General features: G+C 43.8%; 1 protein-coding gene across 1 annotated transcript in view; it reads left to right on the top strand.

The window, feature by feature from the left end:
* poli (polymerase (DNA directed) iota) overlaps nt 1-25,176 on the top strand; it is a 44,433-nt gene that overhangs the window by 7,395 nt on the left and 11,862 nt on the right. Inside the window, exons 2-6 of the mRNA XM_080183505.1 lie at nt 8,910-9,041; nt 12,558-12,722; nt 14,793-14,948; nt 20,269-20,505; nt 23,012-23,190. Coding sequence (XP_080039631.1) covers nt 8,910-9,041; nt 12,558-12,722; nt 14,793-14,948; nt 20,269-20,505; nt 23,012-23,190 — 869 coding nt within the window. The remainder of the gene's footprint in view (nt 1-8,909; nt 9,042-12,557; nt 12,723-14,792; nt 14,949-20,268; nt 20,506-23,011; nt 23,191-25,176) is intronic.

Genomic DNA, 25,176 nt, shown 5'->3' with positions numbered 1-25,176 from the left:
TTTAATTGCCCTTGAGAAGGTGGTGGTTGAATAGCTACAGTTCTAGTAGTGCAGATAAACACTCAGCGCTGTTAGGGTTGGAGTTTCAGGATCTTGACCCGATAACATTGACATATATTTCCAACTCAGGATGTTGAGTAGTTTTGAGGGGAATTTGCAGGTGGTGGTGTTCCCAAGTGTTTGCGGTTCTCCTTCTGGGTGGTAGAGGTGGCATTTGGAAGGTTGTGTCGAAGAAGTCTTGACAAACTGTTGTAGTCCATGTGGTAGGTGGTACACACTGCTGTACGTTGGCGGTGGAGGGAGCAAACATTTATGAAAAGGGTACCAATCAAGCAGGCTCCTTTGTCCTGGATGGTGTCAAGCTTCTTGAGTGTTGTTGGAGCTGCACTCATCCAGGCAAGTGGGGAGTATTCCATCACGCTCCTGACTTGTGCCCTGTAGACTGTGGACAGGCTTTGGGGAGTCAGAATGTGACTTACTGCAGGATTCTCAGCCTCGCATCTAACCTTATGACCACAGTATTTATGTGGCTGGTTAAGTTCAATATCTGATCAATAGGAATCTCTAGAATGTTGATAGTTGGGTATTGAGCAATGGTAATGCCATTAAATGCCATGGGGAGATAAGTAGATTTTCTCCTGTTGAAGATGGTCATTGCTTGGCACTTGTGGGGCATGAATGTCATTGGCCATTGAGCAGCCCAAACCTATGAATGCTGTCCTAGTCTTTTGTGTACAATCATGGAGTGCTTCAGTAGCTCAGGATCTCAAACATCAAGCCCCAACTTCATTTTGGACAGATAGTTGAGGCCTGTGAATAAATTCCATCTGCATTGCATGATGGGCTGGGCTGGTTTGACCCCATAAAAAGTATTAAGAACATACATTTTTGGTCTCTTATTCAGCTGAATCAACAGCTGAAATTGGACATAGTGTGCATGCTATATGCCCAGTCGGGATTGTCTGAACGCCACAGGACCCTTAATCGTGTGTTAATTTGGCATCTCACCTGAACGGTTGTGCATTTCAGCCATCCAGTGGAGATGATGGTCAGAAAGCCAGCTTGCACAGGGTGGTTATCTGATCATAAGCAACTATTGCCAGTTGTACACCCTGTGGGCAATATTAAAATATATCCCTGTTCCTTCGTATGTGATATTAAAGTTTTTCAGAAGACAGACTGTGAATACTTCAGTGAGACAATGTCAGAGACAAAGCACTCAACTGTTATTTAGTGCATAAATAATGACTACAATAAAACTTCACCTTAAACCAACTGACTTCACTTCCCTTTGTGTCAATCAGAAAATATTTCACTTTTCAAGGACTGTCTTTTTTCTCAGGTATTTAAGCCAAAGGCAACATTCTTCTTAAAAGTGACGTTCCTGGATCTTAATAGTCTCCCTCTCATCAACTGATTATCATGATGCTTTTGAGCATATGAAGTTGGAGGGGGAGCTTTGACTTTCCCATCAGTTAGCTTTGCCACCTAACATTCCACATTCATTTCAGACACCTCATCCTGATTTTAAAAGAGCCTTCTTACTCATTATAATGTTTAAAGGAATCATAGAATCCTACAGAAGGAGGCAATTTGGCCCATCAAGTCTGTACCAACCACAATCCCGCTCAGGCCCAATTCCCCCAACCCCACACATTTAACCTGCTAATCCCCCTGACACTAGGAACAATTTAGCATGGCCAATTAACCTAACCTGCACGTCTTTGGACTGTGGGAGAAAACTGGGGCACCCAGAGGAAACCCACGCAGACACGGGGAGAATGTGCAAATTCCATGCAGATGAGGCCAGAATTGAACCTGGGATCCTGGTGCTGTAAGACAGCAATACCAACCACTGTCCCACGAGACAAGGTAATAAAATGCCTGTTGCAATCTAAATTCTACCAAGTTCATTTTTGTCTGGGCAGATGGCCTAATGCCAACCTGTGGTGTTGGGTAATAGGAACACCTCCTATATTTCCATGCCCAATATGGCAGGTGAGAAGTGTACGCATTCTTCCTGGTGCTGTTCTGGCTTTTGCAGAACACATCTTCAATCTCTGGCCCTTTAGCATATAAACTCCTCTTTACCCTGGCAGCTGTAGACGATGACTGACAGCAGAACAATGACCTTGTGTGAACCCACTTTAAGTTAAAAACACAACCCTTAAGTGTAATTCACTGCCAGAATCTTTCCATGGAAAAATAATTAAAAAGAAACTAAAATGTGACTCTTGCAATTAGTCATGACCATTCCATTGTGAGAATCAGATCCTGCTTGACTGCTTTCATGTTTTGCTGTGCACTTAGTGGCTGTGGGCGGCTGCGCAAGTCTTTCTATAGGTTATAATCTAAACTTGAGAAATTTGCTTTTCTTAAATCAATATCGCAGTTGAGGAACAGTAGAGGAATCTGGGTCTGTACTCATTGGAGTTTAGAAGAATGAAGAGGGATCATATTGAAACTTACAAGTTACTGCGAGGCCCAGATAGACTGGATGTGGAGAGGATGTTTCCATTAGTAGGAATAACTAGAACCAGAAGGCACAACTTCAGGCTAAAGGGATGATCCTTTAAAACAGAGATAAGGAGGAATTTCTTCAGCCAGAGAGTGGTGAATCTGTGGAACTCTTTGCTGCAGAAGGCTGTGGAGGCCAGGTTAATGAGTGTCTTTAAGACAGAGATAGATAGGTTCTTGATCAATAAGGGGATCAGAAATCATGGGGAAAAGGCAGGAGAATGGGGATGAGAAAAATAGCCGCTATGATTGAATGTTGGAGTAGACTCAACGGGCTAATTCTGCTCCTATGTCTTAAGGTCTTATTGAAATTTCTTTCACTGTTTGAATGCAACACTGGGAGCTTATAGGAGTTGTCTACAGAGCCAAAAACTTTTCTGGTTAGAAGCACTTGTCACTTTGCTCATGGTTGATGGGCAATGTTGTTTCATTAGTAAACGTAACAATTTATTTTGCCCTTGTGAACTGGAATGGACAGAGTTACAGGGTTATTGACAAAGCGCAGGAGAGTGGGACAGATGAGATATCTGCTTCAACGAGCCAACTTGGCCCTGATAGGCCGAATAGCCTCAGTATTGTATGATTCTGTGGTCATTAGTCATTCCCATTTTCTATTTTCTCTCCAATTTTTGTGTTTTTACTCTCTCCTGTTTATTTGTGCTCCATGTAACCCTTCAAAGTGAGGAGCGCCACAAAGAAAAATGGTTGTTGCTTTGACCTGCTGTGGCCATTCATCACTCCACTATCCAGTTCCTCATCCGCATTCACAATTCTGACATTCTTTTCAGCAGGTTTTTAAATTTTCTCTTGGTGTTTTGACAGTTGAATTCAAGAAGTGAGTAATGTAAAAATAGTTTTCACAGAATTGCCTCAGTCCTTGCTGCAAGCCCTCAGAGATTTGAATCAGCCAGGGATCCTGATTCCCACTGTATACAACACTTGTAGCTGCACAGGGGAAAACCTCAAAACTCTTTTATTTCTGAAAATTGCCAATTTGTTTACCCCTGGAGTCAATGTCATCTCAAGCATGGAAACAGCGCTTTCAATCCACTGCAGACAAATTGTGATTCATTACATTGTAGGGTCTGTTCGTTCTGAAAGAGATTTTTCTTTATATCCATCTCTTTTTACCTTTGAAGGAATACCTTCCTCATACTATTTTGCAGATTCATGAGTATCAGCTGCCCTCCAGAATCTCACTCAAACAAATCAACTGATATTCATTGCCTTAAGTATGATGAGTCGAAGATCCTGGCCATATCCCTGTCCAATGTTCACGCACAGAGGCCTAGATGTTGGCTTTGTGCGACAGTGCAGAACAAGAGATAGCAAGTTGGCAGTCCTGTTTTACTTCCCTGCTCATTTTTATTTCCATTGACTTCAGTCCATTGTCACACAAGCACACAGAGTCAGGCTGTAGCCCATCATTCATAATAAATGGTCACTGGGACCACTTCAACTCCTCTGGCCCCCTTTTCCTGTCAAGGTTAGACAAAGATTGCTGAGGCCAATTGTGAGGTCCAATACCCAACTAACTTAGCACAGACCACAAATTGCATCTGGGACCTTTCTGGTCGCTGAGCAATGCATTCACCAAGCGAGCCCTCTGAGACTAAATAGCGCATGTAAAATAATATCTAGTGGTCAACATTATACTCTTGTGTAAAATGTTAACAATAGTAAGCACAAACTATTTCATGAGGATTGCTGAAGGTACCGTTAATTTTGAGTACTCGATTCAGATCATACTCTTTTCCACCTTCTTCTATCGGGAAAAAGATACAAAAGTCTGAGGACGTGTACTGATTCAAGAACAGCTTCTTCCCTGTTAAATCAGACTTTTGAAAAACCTAGCTTCCATTAAGTTGCTCTTTCTCTGCACCTTAGCTATGACTGCAACACTATATTCTGCACCCCTCCTTCCCTTCTCCAAGAACAGTATGCTTTGTCTATATAGTGTGCAAGAAACAACACTTTTCACTGTATGCCAGCACATGTGACAATAATAAATCAAATCACATCAAATCAAAGAGTTAAGTGAAGGAGGTTGGGTAATTAAATCAGTGCTGTAGTACACTTGTACAGTATGGTACCTCTCCCTGGTAATTGGTTTGATGTAGTTTATCTGGGTGGCGGTCCTGTGGTGCAGGGGATAGAACTCTTGGCTCTGAGCCATGAAGCTCCAAGTTTGAGTACTACTGCAGGATGAGATGATGACAGAAGGTGCGTTCATAACACAACCAAGCAAGTTGCTTATCAATCTGTAAATCCTTCCAATAAATATGGCAAAGGCTAAGAAAGGGGAAGTCTCCAGGATAACCATGCTTGCTGTGGAGTGCCGCCCTTCAAGCTACAGGCGCTGGGAACAGGCCAGCAACCTGTTCCAGGGGAAAAACCTAGCCATGGAAACACAGATAAACACATGCTTTGTCTGCCCCCTGTGTCACCAGGCTCAGCAGAGAACCAGGAATGGAAAGAATTAGGTTAACTAAATTAAGTGGGAATTCTGAATTGTTTTGTTACTGTTTAAAGGAATCACACTGCTTTTCCAGCCTGGGGACATTTTTTGGGAGAAAAGCACTCTAGATTTCTGTTTTGCAAGTTGCCATTGAATCTGCTTCCAAGCCTTTACAAGCCTTATATTCCAGATTGCAACAACTTTTTCTTAGTTACCCTGGAGGCAATACGCCTACTGTATTTATGTTACAGCACAGAGTAAGGAACATAGAACACTACAGCACAAACAGGCCCTTCGGCCCACTAGTTGCGCCGATCACATCGATACCTACTAAGCCATAGACCTATCTATAACCCCCAATCCCATTAGATCCCATTTACTCATCCAGAAGTCTTTTAAAAGACCCCAGCGAGTTCGCCTCCACCACCACCGAAGGCAGCCGATTCCATTCACTCACCACCCTCTGAGTGAAAAACTCACTCCTAACATCTCCTCTGTACTTGCCTCCCCGCACCTTAAATCTGTGTCCCCTTGTAGCGACCATTTCAGCCCTGGGAAATAGCCTCTGAGAATCCACCCTATCTATTCCTCTCAACATCTTATAAACCTCTATCAGGTCGCCTCTCAACCTTCGCCTCTCCAGGGAGAAGAGTCCCAGCTCCCTCAACCTAACTTCATAAGGCATGCCTCCCAATCCAGGCAACATCCTTGTAAATCTCCTCTGCACCCTTTCAATAGCTTCCACGTCCTTCCTATAGTAAGGACTGCTATTGGTGACGGTATTACAGTGACAGAAAATATTAAGCTGAAAATGTTCATTTGAATGCCACGATTACACTAATAATGTTAATCCCCTTTGTTCATTGTATTTTAAAGAAGTACAGTTTCTATTTTTTGTGTTAGCAATTTAGTTTTGCCTCAGATCCCTCATAGTGGAAACATTGTCAAGATTGACTGAAATGAAGCCAGTGAGTGTACATTACCAGCAATATGACATAACACATGACATTTTGCCAAGTAGTTGCAATGTAATGTTAGTGACGGTTCTGTATATTTGGTTTGCAAAGTATTGGGGTGATTCCTCAATCCAACATTCCCAAAGGGAACATCTCATCATAGAATCCCTACAGTTGAGAAGGAGGCCATTCGGCCCGTTGAGCCTGCACCAACAACAATCCTACCCAAGCTCCATCTCCATAATACAACATATTTACCCTGCTAGTCCTCCTGGCACTAAAGGCCTAGTTAGCATGGCCAATCCCTCTGACCTCCAAATCTTTGGACTGTGGGAGGAAACCGAAGCACCTGGAAGAAGCCCACACAGACATGGGGAGAACATGCAAGCTCCACACAGGCAGTGGCCCGAGGCCAGAATTGAACCTTGGTCCCGAGCATTGTGAGACAGCAGTGTTAACCACTGTGCCACCGTGCCAAACTCTTGCAGAAAGCTTCACTTGGACAATTGGTTGAACAGTAGTGTTGAAGCCTTTTCACTGCCCATGATACAGTTTGGCAGTTTGACTCACGTCCAAGTGTGGCAACCCTTGACCCAGATGTCTGCACGGATGCTGGGAATGAGGGAGGTAACAGAGCTGGGATTTGTAGCAATCGGAAAATCTTGGAGGCCAGGTTCCCTAGCCATCTTACTGAATTTAACAACAGCATCTCTTTTTAATTTTTTGATGTTGTGTTCTCATTGACTTTGCCCTCCCCAACCACTTCTTCACCCCAGCCCCCCAATCCGTCCGTCCCCAATCTCAGCCAGATCGAGAGGTTGGTTGATTATTCTGCTGTAAGGCAAGAATTGCAGGAGTATTGCAGTAAGGTGGGACTAACGGCATAGCTCTTTCAAGGATGCAGCAATTTCAAAAATAAACCTTATTTTTAAATACTCTGAAATAAAATGAAATTACAGCAATGACATTTCCAATCATTACAAACAGTGCGAAAATGATAATAATTACAATTTCCTTAAGTTCAATTTTTACAGTGCTCAGTTCCAAGGCATCACATATATTACAGTACAGGTCTTCACCAAACTATATAGATTCGTCACGTTTCACTGTGTGCTGCTCTTTTCCGGAGTTGTGCACAATTATGCAGTCCGAGGGTTTTTTACAGTCACTAGCCCTTCTCAAACTTGAGGCTTTTCCCCATTGTGCCTTTACAGCATTTCCCCATGCTTGAGAGTGTTCCTCAGCACATAGCCCGGACCTTGGAATGTGACAGCCTGCAACACTTAGTTGAGGGCAAATCTTTGTACTGGAAGATAACCAAGTTTTGGCCAGTTCAGAGGGCAGCCTTAACTGAGTTGGTGATCTTCCCAGAGTGGTTGGTGTTTGACTCAGTGTACGTCCTTGGGAACAGCTCATAGATCACAGAGCCCTGGGTCACAAAGCTGTTCAGGATGAACTGCGACAAATACTATAGCATCTCACTCCAGATCTTCCTTGCAAAAGCACATTCCATGAGGAGGTGTGTGACCATCTCACCACCACTTCCCCCCCTCCGCCCCCCCACAGCTACTTCAAGGGCAGCGTGCGGTGGCGTTGGGACCTTGGGCATGTATGAAGGATCTGACGGGAAGTGCCCTTCTCACCACCAGCCAAGCCAGGTTTTGGTGCTTGTTTGAAAGTTTGAGTGATGAGGCATTCTGCCAGATGACACTGACAGTCTGCTCAGGGAACCATCCAACAGGATCCACCATTTCCTTTTTCCCACAGGGCCTCGAAGACTGTTGACCACTGCTTGATTGCGATGTGGTCGAAGGTGTGTTTCTGGAAAGATTTCTCCACAAAGGATAGGTGCTGCAGTAAAATCCAACAACTTGGAGCGTTCCATGGCAGCTTGGCCAGACCCATCCTCTGCCACATTTGCGACAGGGAGAACCTCAAAAAGTAGTGGCACTTGCTGTTTAGTGTACCGAGGATCTACACACAGCTTGATGCAACTGCACACAAAGGTGGCCATTAGGATAAGGGTGGCGTTGGGAATATTTTTCCCTCTATCCTCCAGAGATTTATGCATTTTTTTCCTCTGGACACAATCCATCTTAAATCTCCAGATGAATTTGAAGATGGCTGGGGTGACTGCAGCTGCACAGGATTTGGGTATTGGCCAGACTTGCGCTACATACAATAGAACAGAGAGTACCTCACATGACCAGGTTTTTGCTGGTGATAGAGAGGATGTGTTGCTCCCATGTGTCCAGTTTTTGCCTTACTTTGTCGATGTGCTCTTCCCAATTTTTGGTGCATTCCCCTACCACTCCAAATCGTATCCCCAGTACCTTAAGGTAATCTGCCCTGACAATGAAGGGAACAAAGTATCAGTCAGCCCAGCTCCCGAAGAACATGGCATCGCTCTTGCCCCAGTTGACTTTGGCTCCCGAGGCCAGTTCGAACTGGTCACAGACTTGGAGGAGCCTGCAAAGAGATGATGGGTCCGAGTAGAAGACAGGCACGTCATCCAAGTACAGGGATGCTTTGACCTGCATGCCTCCGCTGCCTTGGATGGTAATCCCTTTAATGCCTTGGTCCTATCTGATGGACTCGGTGAAGGAGAACCAATATTTTAGCGACTAGCTTCATAGTTACTGCCCTGTCCTCTACATTTCTGCAATCTCATTAAAATATATTAATCAAAAACCTGCCTCTAAAGAGTAGTTTAGTCATCCAACCAATCCCAGCCCCTGTCATCAACCACACCTCCCTTTCCCCCTCCCCCTACATTCATTAAGAAGACATGCTGGGTTTTTTTTATTCTTTGCCCTCTCCCACCTGTTTCGGAGGTGGGGGAAAACGTTTTGAAAATAAAAGGGGGCCAACCCTCATTGTGAGTGCAGATTTCCTGCTGAGAGTTCAGGAATGTGGAATCACTTTTTAAATTGCAATGGTTAGATGATCTGTAATGGATGTTGTGTTTTACATTCCAGGCGATAGTCACAAATACACCATCCAAGACATTGACGCCCCAGGGTACAGGGTGATTATACACATTGATCTGGATTGCTACTATGCTCAGGTGGAAATGAGCCGAAATCCTGAATTTAAAGGAATGCCATTGGGTAATCAAATATTATCTCTCTCTTTGCATGGAACGGTTTTCATACAATGTGTTTATTTTGTAATTCAATCGTAACAAAGCTTGTCGGATATCTCAGATGGTATTAATTAGGAGCAGAAGTAGACAAATTCAGCCCTTTGAGCCTGCTCCACCATTCAATCAGATCAAAGAACAAAGAAGAACAAAGAAAACTACAGCACAGGAACAGGCCCTTCGGCCCTCCAAGCCTGCACCAACCATGCTGCCCGACTTAACTAAAATCCCCAACCCTTCTGGGGACCATATCCCTCTGTTCCCATCACATTCATGTATTTGTCAAGACACCCTTAAAAATCACTAGCTTATCTGTTCCACTACTCCCCTGGCAACAAGGTCCAGGCACCCACCACCCTCTGGGTAAAAAACTTGCTTCATACATCTCCTTTAAACCTTGCTCCTCGCACTTAAACTTGTGCCCCCTAGTAATTGACTCTCCCATCCTGGGAAAAAGCTTCTGACTATCCACTCTGTCCATGCCTCTTATAATCTTGTTGAATTCTATCAGGTCTCCCCTCAACCTCCTTCATTCCAGTGAAAACAGACCAAATTTCTCCAACCTCTCCTCATACCGGGCAACGTCTTGGTAAATCTTTTCTGTACCCTCTCCAAAGCCTCCACATCATTCTGGTAGTGTGGCAACCAGAATTGAACACTGTATTCCAAGTGTGGCCTAACTGAGGTTCTATAAAACATCAACATGATTTGCCAATTTTTAAACTCAGTGCCTGGCCCGATGAAGGCAAGCATGCCGTATGCCTTCTTGACTACCTTCTCCATCTGTATTGCCACTTCAGACAATTGTTCAGACAATGCTGCTGTAGAACTGAGTGTACAGGCTACAAAGGTCCCAGGTTCGATCCCTGGTCTCCCCTCCTATGAACTTGCTTGCGCAAATGTCCAAAGATATTCTTCTCTTCCACTGCGTTGATAAACTGAATTCACTATGCCATTTTCAACTTAAGGGTGAATTTAATTCTGGGTGGAATGCAGAAGGGATGCTAATGATGAGCTGGCGTTGGGTCCTTTTTTGATGTCTGGGCCTCATTAACATTCTGCTGGCCTGTTGCCCATTCAAAGCAGGCTTCCAAATGATGCCAGTTTAGCTGTCATCTAATTCAGGACGGGATGAGTGAGACATTGTTAGGCAGGCATTGGAGGGGCTGGGGACCCAGATATTGGGCTGACAGTGGTCTAAACTTTTACTTTGAGACTGAGAGCACGATGTGTACTCCTCCTGGCCCACAACAGGGAGTCTTCATTTTTACTGTCAGAGTCTCCAGTGTCCACTAGGTTTGACCAAGCAGAACATCTAATCTCATCGCACATTAGTGAGGCCTCCATCTATGTAAGGCAGGTGCTTCACCTGACAAAGGAAAACAGGGCTTTAAAATGGTTGTGATAGTAATAAGAAATCTAATAAAGAGTTTTAAAATGTTGAAGGGCTCTGATACAGTGAATGAGGAAACATTATTTTCTGCGGTTGGAGAATCAGTAAATGGGGGGGGGAGTGAAAGTGGCGTCACCAATTTTAAAATTCCCGCAAAGTAAACATGGTCCAGTGGGTAATCCCGTTTCACCAGATAGTAACTTGGAGTGATCATCTCCAGGTGCTTTCCTGCGGAGGATTGTGAGAAAAAGGAATGTTTTAATCATAGACTTAGATTCCCCACAGTTCAGGAGACCAGTCAGTCCATCGAGTTTGCACCAGCTCTCTGAAGGAGATCTTAACTATCCCCCCACTCTAACCCTATAACCTCACACATGACTAATTCATCTACCCTATACATCTTGGGATATTAAGGGGCAACTTGACATGGCCAACCCACCTACCGTGCACATCTTTGACAGTGGAAGGAAACCAGAACACCCACAGGAAACACATACAGACACGAGGAGAACATGCAAACTCCACACACAGTGAACCAAGATGAATCAAACCCAGTTCCCTGGCTGTGTGAAGCAGCAGTGTTAACCAGTGAGCCACCATGCCACTTTCACCATAGTTAACAGCTTACCAAAATTGGAAAATATACATCAAATGCGAATTTCTGACTGAAGCAGCTATACTGGCTCACTCAGAAGAATTGTTAAAAATAATTTCTGCTGTTACAATCCCCACAGAGAATAACTTTAGCAAAGAGCCTTGAACTTCCAGTTGATAGCTGAAAGAATGACACAGCAAGATTCCATGTCTTAAAACTTTTACTATAACAAATGACTAGGAATCTCTATTGACTAAACACCATTTCCTTCTATAGGCAACTTATAATTTGAACTACAAAGAATAACATTCCCCTTGTGCACCCACCACACGCTCCACAGAATTACAGAATTTTTAGCAAACACTCTGTAGTTGCTCCTAGCTTCCAGTGGGTTCCTGTAATCCCGTTTCACCAGATAGTAAACTTGGAGTGATCATCTCCAGGTGCTTTCCTCCATTTTTGGATAGTTTCTTAAATCCATCACAAGCTGTAAAACCTGTAGTCCTGATTCATTCCCACCCCACCCCTCCCCTCCCCGGCAATGCCAGAACTAATCTCCAGGGAACTGTAGAATGCTACTAGATGCATCTCTTTGACTGGAGACCATCTCCCATCTGCATTTGGCTCTGAAAGCTCACAATGTCAAGCAGACTTTTCTCTCTCACTCACAAGCGGACATAGGTTCAAGATGAGGGATAGGAGGTTTAGGAGGGATGTGAGGAAAAACGTTTTTAACTGGAGGGTAGTGACGGTCTGGAATGCACTGCCTGGGAGTGTCTTAGAGGTGAGTTGGCTCACATTGTTTACAAAATACCTGGATGAGCACTTGGCACATCATAACATTCAAGGAGATTGGCCTAGGGACGGCAAATAGGATTGGGTGGGAGATCAGGTGTTGCTCGCATGTCAGTGTTGCCTCGATGGATTAAAGGGACTCTTCTGTATTGTATGATTCTTTGATTCTATTCTGCTGACCACACCAAATCCCGGCTGTCTGTCTGTGATATTCATTAATTCGAAAGAAAGCCTGTAATTTGATATCAAAATGATTTCCTCTGTCCACTTCCTGCAGTGGTGTGAAACACATTAACCTAGCATTTAGGAGAAATGCTAATTAACTATCCTTGACCTCCACTCCCTTTCATCTTAAAAATAAATCGATGATTTGTAGCACAATTCTTTACAATCTACACTTACAACACATTTCAGAGACTTTGGAAGACTCATGAACTTCTTATGGTAAACTCAGAGACTGTTGCCATTGTCTCCAAGCATAAATGCTTTCTACCTTCTTTCCAGCAAAATAATCTAAAACTTCTTTTAATCTCTATCAATGAAACCAACCAGGTTTACTGCCCTGGCAGACATCAGGACAGGTCATATGACACCCTTCATTTATGCTAAATTTAAATTTGCAGTCCAAAGTATAATAATCTTATAAACCTCAATATGTAACACTACCATGACATCTTAATAATGCCTTTTCTTTCTTTCAGCTGTTCATAAAAAGCATATGGTGGTCACTTGTAATTATGAAGCCAGAAAGTATGGGGTTAGTAAGGTAATGACAGTCAGCGAAGCTTTAGACATATGCCCAGAAATGATTCTTATCTCTGGAGAAGATGTGACACCGTACAGAGAAATTTCATTCAAAATCACAGGTACTTGTAGCCTCTATTTCAATTAATTTTAGTGTAAATATGTTTCCTTTTTGTTTTCTCCTTCAGGTTGTACATGCTGCCAAGATGTTTTTCTCTTCCCCTCTGCTCCATTTTCAGTCTTCTCCCCTTCTTCTGAAGGCTGAGATTCATGTTCAGTTTTACAGGTGCCAGCAGCCCTCTTTGTGTTCCACTCAAGTAGACATTTGCATGCTGGAGACAGTGTGTGTTGCCAGGTAATGAAGGGGCAGAGGCCTGAAAGCTAGTGGCGTTTGCTGCCAAATAAACCTGTTGGACTTTAACCTGGTGTTGTGAGACTTCTTAAAGTGTGTTGGTAACCAGAGGGATGGACTGCATCACAGCAAACCTTTACCTGCTGGAACGTTTCTGCAAAGTTTGTTGCTAATTGTATTCAGCTTACTTCTGCAGAGTGCCTGTAGTTGAAAATACTTGTCACCATAATGATGACCTATGGATTGTTCGCACTCTAGACTCCAGTGTCCCTGCCTGCAACTTATCCGGCGCAATTCTGTAGCTGGACTTGAGGATCTTAGGAGTGATCCGAATAGGTGGAAGTACAGCATGAATCATATTCCGGCCAGGTCACAGAGTGGAATAGGAAGAGTGAGCACAGCCCTACACTGTCATTTTCTCCAGCTGCAGGGGGGTTCCTTCAGAAAATTGTGTAGCATGTGGGAAGTGCTGGAAATGAAGGAAATTGTTACAGGATTGTCACATCATAACAAATCACTTGCCCTAGGTATAGTGGCAATTGCTAATACAAATTGAACATTAAGGTGTGTAAATGGATCTGTAAGAATCTAAGTCCCAGTTCTGGTAAGTGGAATTAATGGGGTAATTCTTTTCATTACTGAAACAATTGGGTGAAAGGTCAAGTGTAGAATGCTACCAGGGATGAAAATCAATATCAGAAAACTAGATAAATCAAGAATTAGTGATTAATGGCAATGTGTTTGACACCGTGGTGCAAGAGAAAAGAAAAACTGAAGAAGTTAAGGAATTTGCTCTGAGACCCCAGATGTTTGAGTTAGCATCAAACTGAAGAAAATAATAGGTTTATGGTCATGAATCGAGTGGAGAACTAATGATATAGGATTACAAATTAATAAATCTCCAAGTAAATGTAACCAACAAGAAATGCAATTAATTAATAACGGCTGCCTAACTTTGGACACCGCCATAATTGCAATACTCATAGGAAGAAAGATAAGAGGAAGATTAAAAAATAGTCTGAATAAGGGTGTGACTAAATGAACTGATCCTTGAAGGCGCAACAGTTGCGAGTTCACAATTGGCCAATTGCGCCAATATCAATTAGTGTTCCTGACTGATCACTACCCCGGGGCCCCCAATATGCAAATATGAGCACCAGGCAAGAATCAAATTGGACAAAGGTGGGTTTTCCTCCGCCATTAAATAATCAGTTCAGATTCACTGAGGGTTAAGTTGAAGGAAGTTCATGGTGATAGTTTGATAGTGTAATGACTCAGGAGACCCAGTTGGAAAGGAATATAATTTATTTACAGAATGCAAAATCCACACCAATCCCCGCTTGGGACTACCATTTAGCAGACCCAGTCCTGGGCCTGCCTTGTGAAAGGTAATGAGTTCCAGCTGGGCAGACCACTGCCTGTTACCAGGGGATCTCTTAGTCGACGACTCCCACAGGAAAATCAATTAGTGATTTTCCCATGGACCTTATGGGGAGTTATCACAGGTAGCCAGTGATTTTGCAGCAGTACCTCAGCGGTAGTCAATCCCTGCAGGAGAAGTAGGGAAATGACTGAAAAATGTGGATGGACTGAATAACTGGTAATAATGATCAGTTTCTGTTTTCTCAGTTAGAAATTCAACATGTGCAAGTTAAAAGATATATAAGCTTTTTGCCTGCCTGCTGAGGGGTTTTGCAGCTTTCTCTGAGCTAGATAATGTCACAAAGCCTGAAAGGCACTGATGCAAATGTGGATAAATGCCATGGTACATTATGTGCATTGCGTTTCTCACAATAATTATGAAGTAATTATCTCTGTTTGGTCCTGTTTTTGTTTGCAGAATTGCTGGAGGAGTTCACTCCATTAGTGGAAAGAATGGGACTCGATGAGAATTTTGTCGACGTCACTAAACTGGTGGAGAAGAGGCTGCAACAGATAGAAAGTAGTGGTGACCCAGCAAACATAGTTGTATCGGGACATGTATATGGTAACCAAGGTAGTCATATATTCTGTTCCTTAGCCGTTGGTGGCTGCACTTTTAGCTGCCTTCAGCCTAAGCACAGGGATTTCCTCTCTGTAGTTCTCTGCCTTTCTATCTCTCTCTTTCCCTTTAAGACATTCCTTAAAATCAGTCTAATTCGATCAAGCCTTTGGTCCTCTGACGTAATATCTCCTGTATAACTGTGTCAAAACATGCCTGGTAGCATTCTGGCGGTGCATAAGATACTGCGGATGCTGGAATCTGAAACAAAAGCAGGAAATGCTGGAAAATCTCAGCATGTATGATAGCATCTGTGGGGAGAGAATAGAGGCAATGTTTCCAGTCTGGATGATCCTTCGTCAGAGCTAAGAGCAAAGAAAATCAGAAGAGATTCATGCAGTGCACCTTGGTACATGTTAGTATGTGAATGGCGCTATAAAAATACAAAATATTGCTGCAGACAATCTAGTGACTGGCCATATTAGTTTGTAATATATGTTAGTATAATTTCTGCACACTATTTTCTGTAGTTGCTGCACTTAAGTGCAATGGAAAAGTAAACCAGACGGCACATAGAGGTTTTTATGTGTGTGTATGTCTCACTTTATTTCACACAACTTTAGTTTATTATTCCTTCATACACTAATCTCTGCCTGAAGGCTGCAGATCCACAGACATTAGCCACCTCTGCTACTCATTCAAGGGTCCACTCTTCAGACAGGAATGTTTTCAGACTGTACCACATGGTGCAGGTGGTAGGGGTGGGGTGAGGTGGGAACTGTTGGACTGGGGTGCAGAGCCAAAAGAGTTGTAGGGTGGTGGGGGGAAGTACATCATCGCTACATTAGAATCTTCTACTCACATCATGGTAGCCACAGGTCTGTACTTTTCAGTAGGCATTACAATAATAATTCAAGACAAGACCTCTGTGTGATTTTTTTTAAAAAAACTATATACTCAGCTCATGCAAATACAAGAGACCTGAGGCCAATTGTAGCACATTCCGTCATGCTGATTATTACACTGACTCAGACAGAATAGATCTCCTTGATCCATTGGACTCAATACCACAGGAGATCACAACACCTGGGGATCTGCATATTTACTGCATCCCAACCACAGTGACATTAAGAACATAAGAAATAGGAGCAGGAGTAGGCCATCTAGCCCTTCGAGCCTGCCCTGCCATTCAATAAGATCATGGCTGATCTGTCGTGGCTCAGTTCCACATTCCCGCCCTCTCCCTATAACCCTTAATCCCCTCACTTATCAAAAACCCATCAACCCGCGTCTTAAAAATATTTAGCAAGGCAGCCTCCACCACTTCAACGGGCAGAGAATTCCAGAGATTCACCACCCTTTGAGTGAAGAAGTTCCTCCTCAACTCCGTTCTAAACCGCCCCCCCCTTTATCTTGAGGCTGTGCCCCCTAGTCCTACTGTCCTTTCTGAGCGGGAAAAGTCTCTCCACCTCTATCCTATCCATCCCATTCATCATCTTATATGTCTCAATGAGATCTCCCCTCATTCTTCTAAACTCTAACAAGTACAAGCCTAGTTTATTCAGCCTCTCCTCATAGCTCAACCCCCTCAACTCCGGCATCAGCCTAGTAAACCTCCTCTGCACTCCCCCCAAGGCCAAAATATCCTTGCGTAAGTGCGGCGACCAAAACTGCACACAGTACTCCAGCTGCGGCCTCACCAATGCCCTATACAGCCGCAGCAAGACCTCCCTACTTTTATATTCAATCCCCCTCGCTATGAAGGCCAGCATCCCATTAGCCTTCCTGACCACCTGCTGCACCTGCAGGCTGGGTTTTTGCGAATCATGCACAAGGACCCTGAGGTCCCTCTGCACTTTCTCCTGCTGCAGTTTTTCGCCACCACCTCACACTTGCCAACATTAAATTCCATTTGCCATTTCCTGGCCCATTCGCCCAGCCTACCTAGATCCTTCTGCAGACTCTCCACACCCTCCGCGCAATTTGCCGTTCCACCAATCTTGGTGTCATCAGCAAATTTTGACACCATACACTCGGTTCCCTCCTCCAGATCATCTATATAAATGGTAAATAGCTGAGGCCCCAGCACCGACCCCTGGGGCATTCCACTAGTCACCAACCGCCAATCTGAATAGCACCCATTGACCCCCACTCTCTGCCTGCTATTTAACAGCCAATCCTCTATCCACGCTAACACCCTACCCCCAACTCCATGCCCCCTTACCTTCTGCAGTAACGTCTTGTGAGGTACCTTGTCAAACGCCTTCTGAAAATCAAGAAAGACCACATCCACCAGCTCTCCTCTATCCACCGCCCTAGACACATCCTCATAGAACTCCAATAAATTTGTCAGACACGACTTCCCCTTAATGAAACCGTGCTGCATCTGCTCTATCAAGCAATTCCCCTCAAGATGCCTCGCTATTTCCTCCTTGATGACGGATTCTAACATTTTACCTACAACAGACGTTAAACTAACCGGCCTATAATTCCCTGCCTTTTGCCTGCCACCCTTCTTAAACAACGGCGTAATGTTAGCTGTTTTCCAATCTTCCGGCACTTCCCCGGAATCCAGCGACATTTGGAAAATAACCACCAAGGCATCCACTATCACCTCCGCCATTTCTTTCAGAACCCTCGGATGCATTCCATCCGGTCCTGGGGACTTGTCCACAATCAGTCCCTCCAGTCTGTCGAGCACCGCCTCTCTAGTAACAATAATGTCATTGAGACCCTCCAGTCCTACCACCTTTCCATTGCTAACACCCGGCAAATTATTCACGTCCTCCTCCGTGAAGACCGAAACAAAAAAGTTATTCAAGACCTCAGCCATTTTCCCATCCCCTACCACTAAGTCCCCCCTCTCATCCTCTAAGGGTCCAACGTTCACCCTAGCCAGCCTCTTCCTTTTTATATATTTATAAAAATTGTTGCTATCCTTTTTTATATCAAGCGCTAGCCCAGCTTCATAGTTTATCCTACCCTTCTTTATCAACTTCTTTGTCAATCTTTGTTGACATTTAAACCTCTCCCAATCCTCTTCTCGCCCACTACTCTTAGCTACTCTAAATGCTTCCGCTTTTAATTTAACACTTTCCTTCACCTCCTTCGTTATCCACGGCTTATTACCTCTCCTCCTACGGTCCTTTTTAACCATTGGAATAAATTTCTGCTGAGCACCAAGAAAGATCTCCTTAAAGATCCTCCACTGCTCCTCAGCAGACCTACCTTCCAACGCGCTCCCCCAGTCAACATTCGCCAATTCTTCTCTCATCCTACCGTACTCCCCTCTGTGCAAACAAAGGACGTGTGTCCGGGAACAATATTTCCTCAATGTGTCAATCCCAGAATGTACTCATTCTCATTTTCATTGAGTCAATCTATTTAAAAGGCTCCGTCTGTATATGCTCCCTATCAATCCTGCACCACCTGGTGGTGACTATTATATTTGGTATAAAATTATTGGAAGCATATACAACATAGTCCAGATAAATCTCTTGGTAGCTGTTTCAAAAGTACAAAAAAGACTATCAAAGAACTTTGGAGTCATGGTGCTTTGTGGTGCCTCATTTAATCAGACAATTAAAGGCTGAGTTATTATCTCCAATGCATTTGAATGACTGTATTCATGTTTGCATAATATTAATTAGGCTTTGTACCCTCAATAGGAAAATGTTGAAGAATAAAATATGTATTGGATGATATAATGTTCCTCCCTGTGTAAAACATACGTTATTTGACTTTTGGTGACCAGCGCAACAGGTGAATGGCAGATGGAATTTAATTTAGACAAATGCGAGGTGATGCATTTTGGTAGATTGAACCAGGGTAGGACTTACTCAGTTAATGGTAGAGCATTGGGGATTGTTACAGAAGAAAGAGATTTGGGGTTACATGTTCACAGCTCTTGAAAGTGGAGTCACAGGTAGACAGAATGGTGAAGAAGATATTCAAGATGCTTGGTTTCATCAGTCAGAACATTGAATACAGGAATTGGGATTAGCTTAGAGATTTAAAAAAAGGGCAGCATGGAAACAGGCTCTATGACTCTAGTATGTGCACCCGTAAGGGCGGCACAGCGGTTAGCACTGTTACCTCACAGCAAAAAGTCTGACAACACCAGGTTTTAGTCCAACCTATTTATTTGATAATATACTCACAAGCTTTCGGGTTAGCCCCTTCGTCAGGTGAATGGAGAGTTCTGGCCTCTCCATTGGAGGCCAGAACTCTCCATTCACCTGACGAAGGGGCTAACCCGAAAGCTTGCGAGTATGTTATCAAATAAATAGGTTGGACTAAAACCTGGTGTTGTCAGACTTTTTACTGTGTTTACGCCAGTCCAACGCCGGCATACCCACATCATGACCTCACAGCTCCAGGGATCCGGGTTCAATTCCCAGCCTGGGTCACTGACTGTGTGGAGTTTGCACATTCTCCCTGTGTTTGTGTGGGTTTCCTCCGGGTGCTCCTTTTTCCTTCCACAGTCTGGAAGACGTGCTGGTTAGGTGCTTTGGCCATGCTAAATCCTCCCTCAGTGTACCCAAAGAGGCACCAGAGTGTGGCGACTAGAGGATTTTCATAGTAACTTCATTGCAGTCTTAAAGCAATGTACCAGTGACTAATAAATAACTTTAAAATTAAATACTTGTTTTTGTCTTCAGATGTAGCACAGTCCAGTTCTAGTTTGCACTGCTTTAAGATTTCCCAGAATCTCAAGTGCTAAACATACTCAATTCCCATGCTGAACCTTATTTGCATAATGTTTACTGAATTCAGATGCAGCAAACTGAGCTGAGGGATGGCATTGCTGGTTGAGGGTGAAACCTGCAGGTGATAATTGAGGGCAGTCAAACTGGAGTAAAAGAGCAGAGAAAGCAAGACTTGCATTGATGTAGCACCTCTCACAACCTCAAGCCATCCTAAAGTGCTTTCCATTGAATATTGGGAAATCTGCAGCGGGGCTGCTTCCATTAGTGGGACTGGAAGATCCTACTGGTATGAACGGCTCAAAAGTTCCTACCCGCGTCTGTGTTACAATCAAAGCTCCTTCCCTAACGATACTGTGGGTGTACCTACACCACAGGGACTGCAGTGGTTCAAGAAGGGCATTCTTAGAGCAATAAATGCTGCCTGAGCCAGCTGTGCCCATATCCTGCAAATGAATCAAATAAGAATCTTCATTTCACATGCAGTGAGCAGCTTCGCAATTATTTCATAAGATTTCAGAGTGTTCTGTCACATGGAATGTGTATAATACAATTATATACATGTAACGTGGCTATGTAAGGGGAAAGAAAAAACCATTGTGCTCTGCTCATCATTTTTTTTTGTACAGCATTGAATATCGCCGATGCAAAGCACGTTTGGTTGGCTGTTGGCTCCCAGATTGCTGTAGAAATGCGAACAGCGATATACAACAGGGTAGGCCTCACTGGTGCTGCAGGAATTGCACCAAATAAATTGCTGGCCAAGCTGGTGTCAGGAACGTTCAAACCCGACCAACAAACAACATTGCTTCCAGAAAGCATTCCAGACTGCATGAGGAGCCTAGTGCATCCTGTACAAGTGCCTGGTAAGAGTTCCTAACTATATTGTTTACTCATTCTCTCCACATGTTTCACACAGGCAGGGACCCATTTCACAAATGCACTTGTTATGGTTTAATTTTAAATTGTTATACAGAAGGAGACTCAATGTGCTTTGTGACTGTCAACTCTTATTCTCTCATATCAGCACCTTTTGATATTCCGGCTAATTGGTACACTCTGGTAAGAATTGCCTTTGAAACTAAAAGCCTGGTGTAACAGGCTGCCTCGCTAAATATTTTTAAGACGCGGGTTGATGGGTTTTTGATAAGCGAGGGGATTAAGGGTTATGGGGAGAGGGCGGGAATGTGGAACTGAGCCACGACAGATCAGCCATGATCTTATTGAATGGCGGGGCAGGCTCGAAGGGCTGGATGGCCTACTCCTGCTCCTATTTCTTATGTTCTTATACAGAACAGAATGTCAAACAGGTCTATAAAATAATGAGGGGCATAGACAAGATAGCCAGTCAATATCTTTTCCCAAGGTAGGGGAGTCTAAAACTGGAGGATATAGGTTTAAGGTGAGAGGGGAGAGATACACAAGTGTCCAGAGGGGCATTTTTTTCACACTGAGGGTGGTGAGAGTCTGGAACAAGCTGCCAGAAGTAGTAGTAGAGGCGGGTACAATTTTATCTTTTAAAAAGCATTTAGATAGTTACATGGATACGATGGGTATAGAGGGATATGGGCCAAATGTGGGCAATTGGGATTAGCTTAGGGGTTTTAAAAAAAGGGTGGCATGGACAAGTTGGGCCGAAGGGTCTGTTTCCATGCTGTAAATCTCTGTGACTCAATGACTCTGTGAGGTGAATATCCATTTACCGAATAAGAAACAAAAGACATTCTGATGGTTCATAACTGTTTTATCATGATATCATGGTTCAATACAAATGCTGGTTTTCATTCCATCCCTCCGGGTCCTTTCCCTGCCCAGAAGCAACTCTCCTATTGGGGAACAACCCAGCTCTTTAGTACAAGTTTCCGTGAGTATCACCTGCTCTCAATTCACTCTGAAACTGGTTTACTTCTTGTTTTATTCATTCGTGTGACAAGGGCATCCCTGGCTGGCCAGCATTTATTGCCCATCCTGAGTTGTCCTTGAGAAGGCTTGCTAGGCCATTTCAGAAGGCAGTTGCGTATCAACCACGTTGCTGTGGCTCTGGAGTCACATGTTGACCAGACCAGGGAAGGATGCAGATTTCCTTCCCTAAAGGACATTAATGAACTATTTGGGTTTTTCTGACAATCAGCAATGGTTTTATGGTCATCAGTAGCAGCAGCTTCTGGCCCTGCTGATGGCTCACCCCCACCACAGGTTTCCTGGTGGTGTGGCTGGACTCAGTGGGGAATGCCATTGACAGCGGGGGCACCAGAAGGTCCCACTGCTGCTCAATGACATGTTGCCTCCGCCACAAGAAACACACCGCAGGGAGGCCAAAAAATCCTGCCCATTGTCACAGAGCACATTTGATTCTCCCAGTGTACTGAACTGAAGGAGCACACTGCAATGTTCAGGGTAGTACAGTGTTCGGTGTCTATGCTAGGGAGGATACATTTTGAGTTTCATTTTTTATTCACATACAGGATGTTGGCATTACTGGCATGGTCAGAATTTCTTGACCATCACTGAAGGGCATGAGGGGGAAGTTAAGGTCAACCACAATTGTGTGGGGCTTGGAGCCACATAGAGGCCATTCTACTAGAGGAGCTTTTCTTTGTTAAATGAGATTCATGATCCGAAAGGCCAGCTTCCAAAGAGCCAGTTTTTATCAAAATCCAGTAGTTGCACGGTCACCATACTGATGGTAGCTTTCTTAATTCCAGATTTATTTATTCATTAAATTTCAATTTCCCAGTTGCCATGGTGCGATTTGAGCTCTATGCCTCTGAATTACTAGTCAAGTCAGATAAGCGCTTTGCTACTGTTTCTTATATGTAGCCGAACCCAGGTACATTAAATTATGATTGCTCACCGTGGAGGAACAACAGTGTCAATTACTCCAGACTTCCATCAACATTTTTTTATAAAATGTAGGTAGACAGTGAGACAGATTGGTTTTGTGTTACTTGGTTTGATTTATATGCCCCCTTCCCTCCCTTGATGGAAACATGTGGGGCAGGATTTTCCAGATGCACAGGGCAGCAGGATTTCCCCATCCCGCTTCAGTGAATAGAGTTTTGGCTGAGCGCCGAATCCTCTGTCCTTCCTGGCAGCGGCAGCAGGGCATGAACAGCCAGAGAACTCCAGCCCTGCTCTTGTCGTGCAGTGTGTCACCAGTGTGATGATCGGTCCAGAACTGGAATCATCTGACTAAAATAATCATTTTAATAAATGAGTTGATGTGTAGTTGCCTGCAGGGCACTGTGGGCTTATCTTTAATCCTGCCAAGGCTAACACATATGCAACCTCTAAGTTGTGTAGATACTGATGGTCTCTGCTGTTGAACTTCCTGTTTAATGTGATCAGTTTTGTTTTAATATGATGTTCCAGGCATTGGTCCGAGAACTGCCAGGCGTCTTGACTTCCTCAGAATTAATACTATTCGTGGTCTGCAGACATTCCCTTTGGATCTGCTGGAGAAGAAATTGGGAATAACTGTAGCTCAACGAATACACAAGCTTAGCTTTGGGGAGGATGATTCCCCTGTGATTCCTAGAAGACCACCTCAGGTAATTTCTTTAGATAAAATTACAACATACGAAAATTCCTGGAGGAGAATTTTGGGCACAAACCACCAAAGCATTGCACATTTCAATCTCTCTGCATTTAGTCGGTGTGGAATGCATGGAGGCAGACGTATTGGTCCTCACTGTTTTTAGCTTTCCTAACTCCTGCTTGAAAGGAGTTTAAACATGTAAAGAAGGTGCTGTGAAATTTTTAAGGACAGCAAGAAGTCTGACAACACCAGGTTTAAGTCCAACCCATTTATTTGATAGTAAACTCACAAGCTTTTGAGGTTTGCCCCTTTGTCAGGTGAATGGAGAGTTCTGGCCTCAGACAAAGCATATAACAGCACAGACAGATTACTGATTAGAATGCAAGTCTTTACAACTAACCTACAACTAATTGTTTGGACTTAAACCTGGTGTTGTCAGACCTCTTACTGTGTTTACCCCAATCCAACGCCGGCATCTCCACATCAAATTTTAAGGAGCCATCTACAATACTTGTGAACGATTAGGTGGAACATGTGCAGTTTATTCTCAGCTAGTTTGTCCAGTTCTACCAAAGTGTAACCAGCATCCTTAAGAGGACGGCTGGAAACCATGGCAAGTAGGAGTTTTTTTTGTGTAGTTTTTACTCACCTTGTGTGGAGCCAGGAGGAATAAGAATGCTCTACAGCGACTGTGGATCAATGCTGGTCCATAATTATCCCCATCCACCCATTTAATTGTCTCCTGCGGACAAGTTTGACATCTGAACCAGTACAGAACTGAGAAGTCTTGAATCAGCAAACTTCTCTGGGGTCTCCATCTTCCAGTGCAAAGACCCATTCCTGCATGTACTTGGTATCTGATAGCTGGCCCAATCCAATTTCTACTGCTAGAGTCTTGAATGGAATGTTAAATTACCCCACTTAGAGCACGTTTATAATAAAATGACACCTAATACTTACATAAATATATATTAATGTAGTTCACTGCTAATATTACTCTTTAGGGAACGCGCTGATGATTATAATTGCAAAGACAACAACTATTCCACAACGGTAATGTCTCACAAAAAGGAATATAATGGAGTGACCATTATTTTTTACATGCACTGTTGCTCGAGGGAAGACTTGAACAGAACACACAGAGAAATCCCTCATTTAGTGCAGAAGAAATCTGAACTTGGGGTTGCAGAGGCTTTAATTGCATGCTTTAAAACATTGAAAACGTGCACCAGGGAAGTCCACTCATCTCCTGTTACCAACCACCACCACCCAACCCTCTCCCTGACCCCTATGATGTCCAAAGTCAATCACATAGTTTTCCAATTACTTGTCTCCAGGTGGCGTCTCCCAGTGGGGTAAGCTATGGGTGGCATGGTGGCACTGTGGTTAGCACTGATGTCTCACAGTGCCAGGGACCTGAGTTTGATTCCCGGCTTGGGTCACTGTCTGTGTGGAGTCTGCATGTTCTTCCCATGTCTGCGTGGGTTTCCTCCATGTGCTCCAGTTTCCTCCCACAGTTCAGAGATATGGAGGTTAGGTGGATTGCCCATGCTAAATTGCCCCTTATTGTCAGAGGGACTAGCTAGGATAAATGCATGGGGTTATGGGAATAGTGCCTGAGTGAATTGTGGTTGCTACAGCCTCGATGTGCCAAATGGTCTCCTTCTGCACTGTATGGTTCTATGAGTCTATGAAGTCACATGGACGTTGGCAGCCCTTCAGTGGCCTTGCCCAAAAGGTCACATAGTTTCATAGGTGAGCATAGGAGATGAGAGTTAGCAGGCTTTTGGTGGCTGGGAAGAGGTAGAATCCTATCTTTAATCTTGTTCACTCCTATGCATGTTGCAGCAAGTATGACTGAGACAGCAACCAGGAACAGGAGCCCTGATTGATTTTTTTTAAGCACTTTGCAGTGCAGGGGCACAGAGACACACAGGTGTCAAAGCAGGAAATGGCATACGCACACATAAAGACGTGACAGGAGCAGTGAGCCCACCAT

The sequence above is a fragment of the Carcharhinus amblyrhynchos genome, chromosome 1, assembly GCF_965287045.1.
Source record: "Carcharhinus amblyrhynchos chromosome 1, sCarAmb.v2.hapA, whole genome shotgun sequence".
Lineage (NCBI taxonomy): Eukaryota > Metazoa > Chordata > Chondrichthyes > Carcharhiniformes > Carcharhinidae > Carcharhinus > Carcharhinus amblyrhynchos.
The sequence above is the reverse complement of the archived record's forward strand: the minus strand, read 5'-3'. Positions and strand labels throughout refer to the sequence as shown.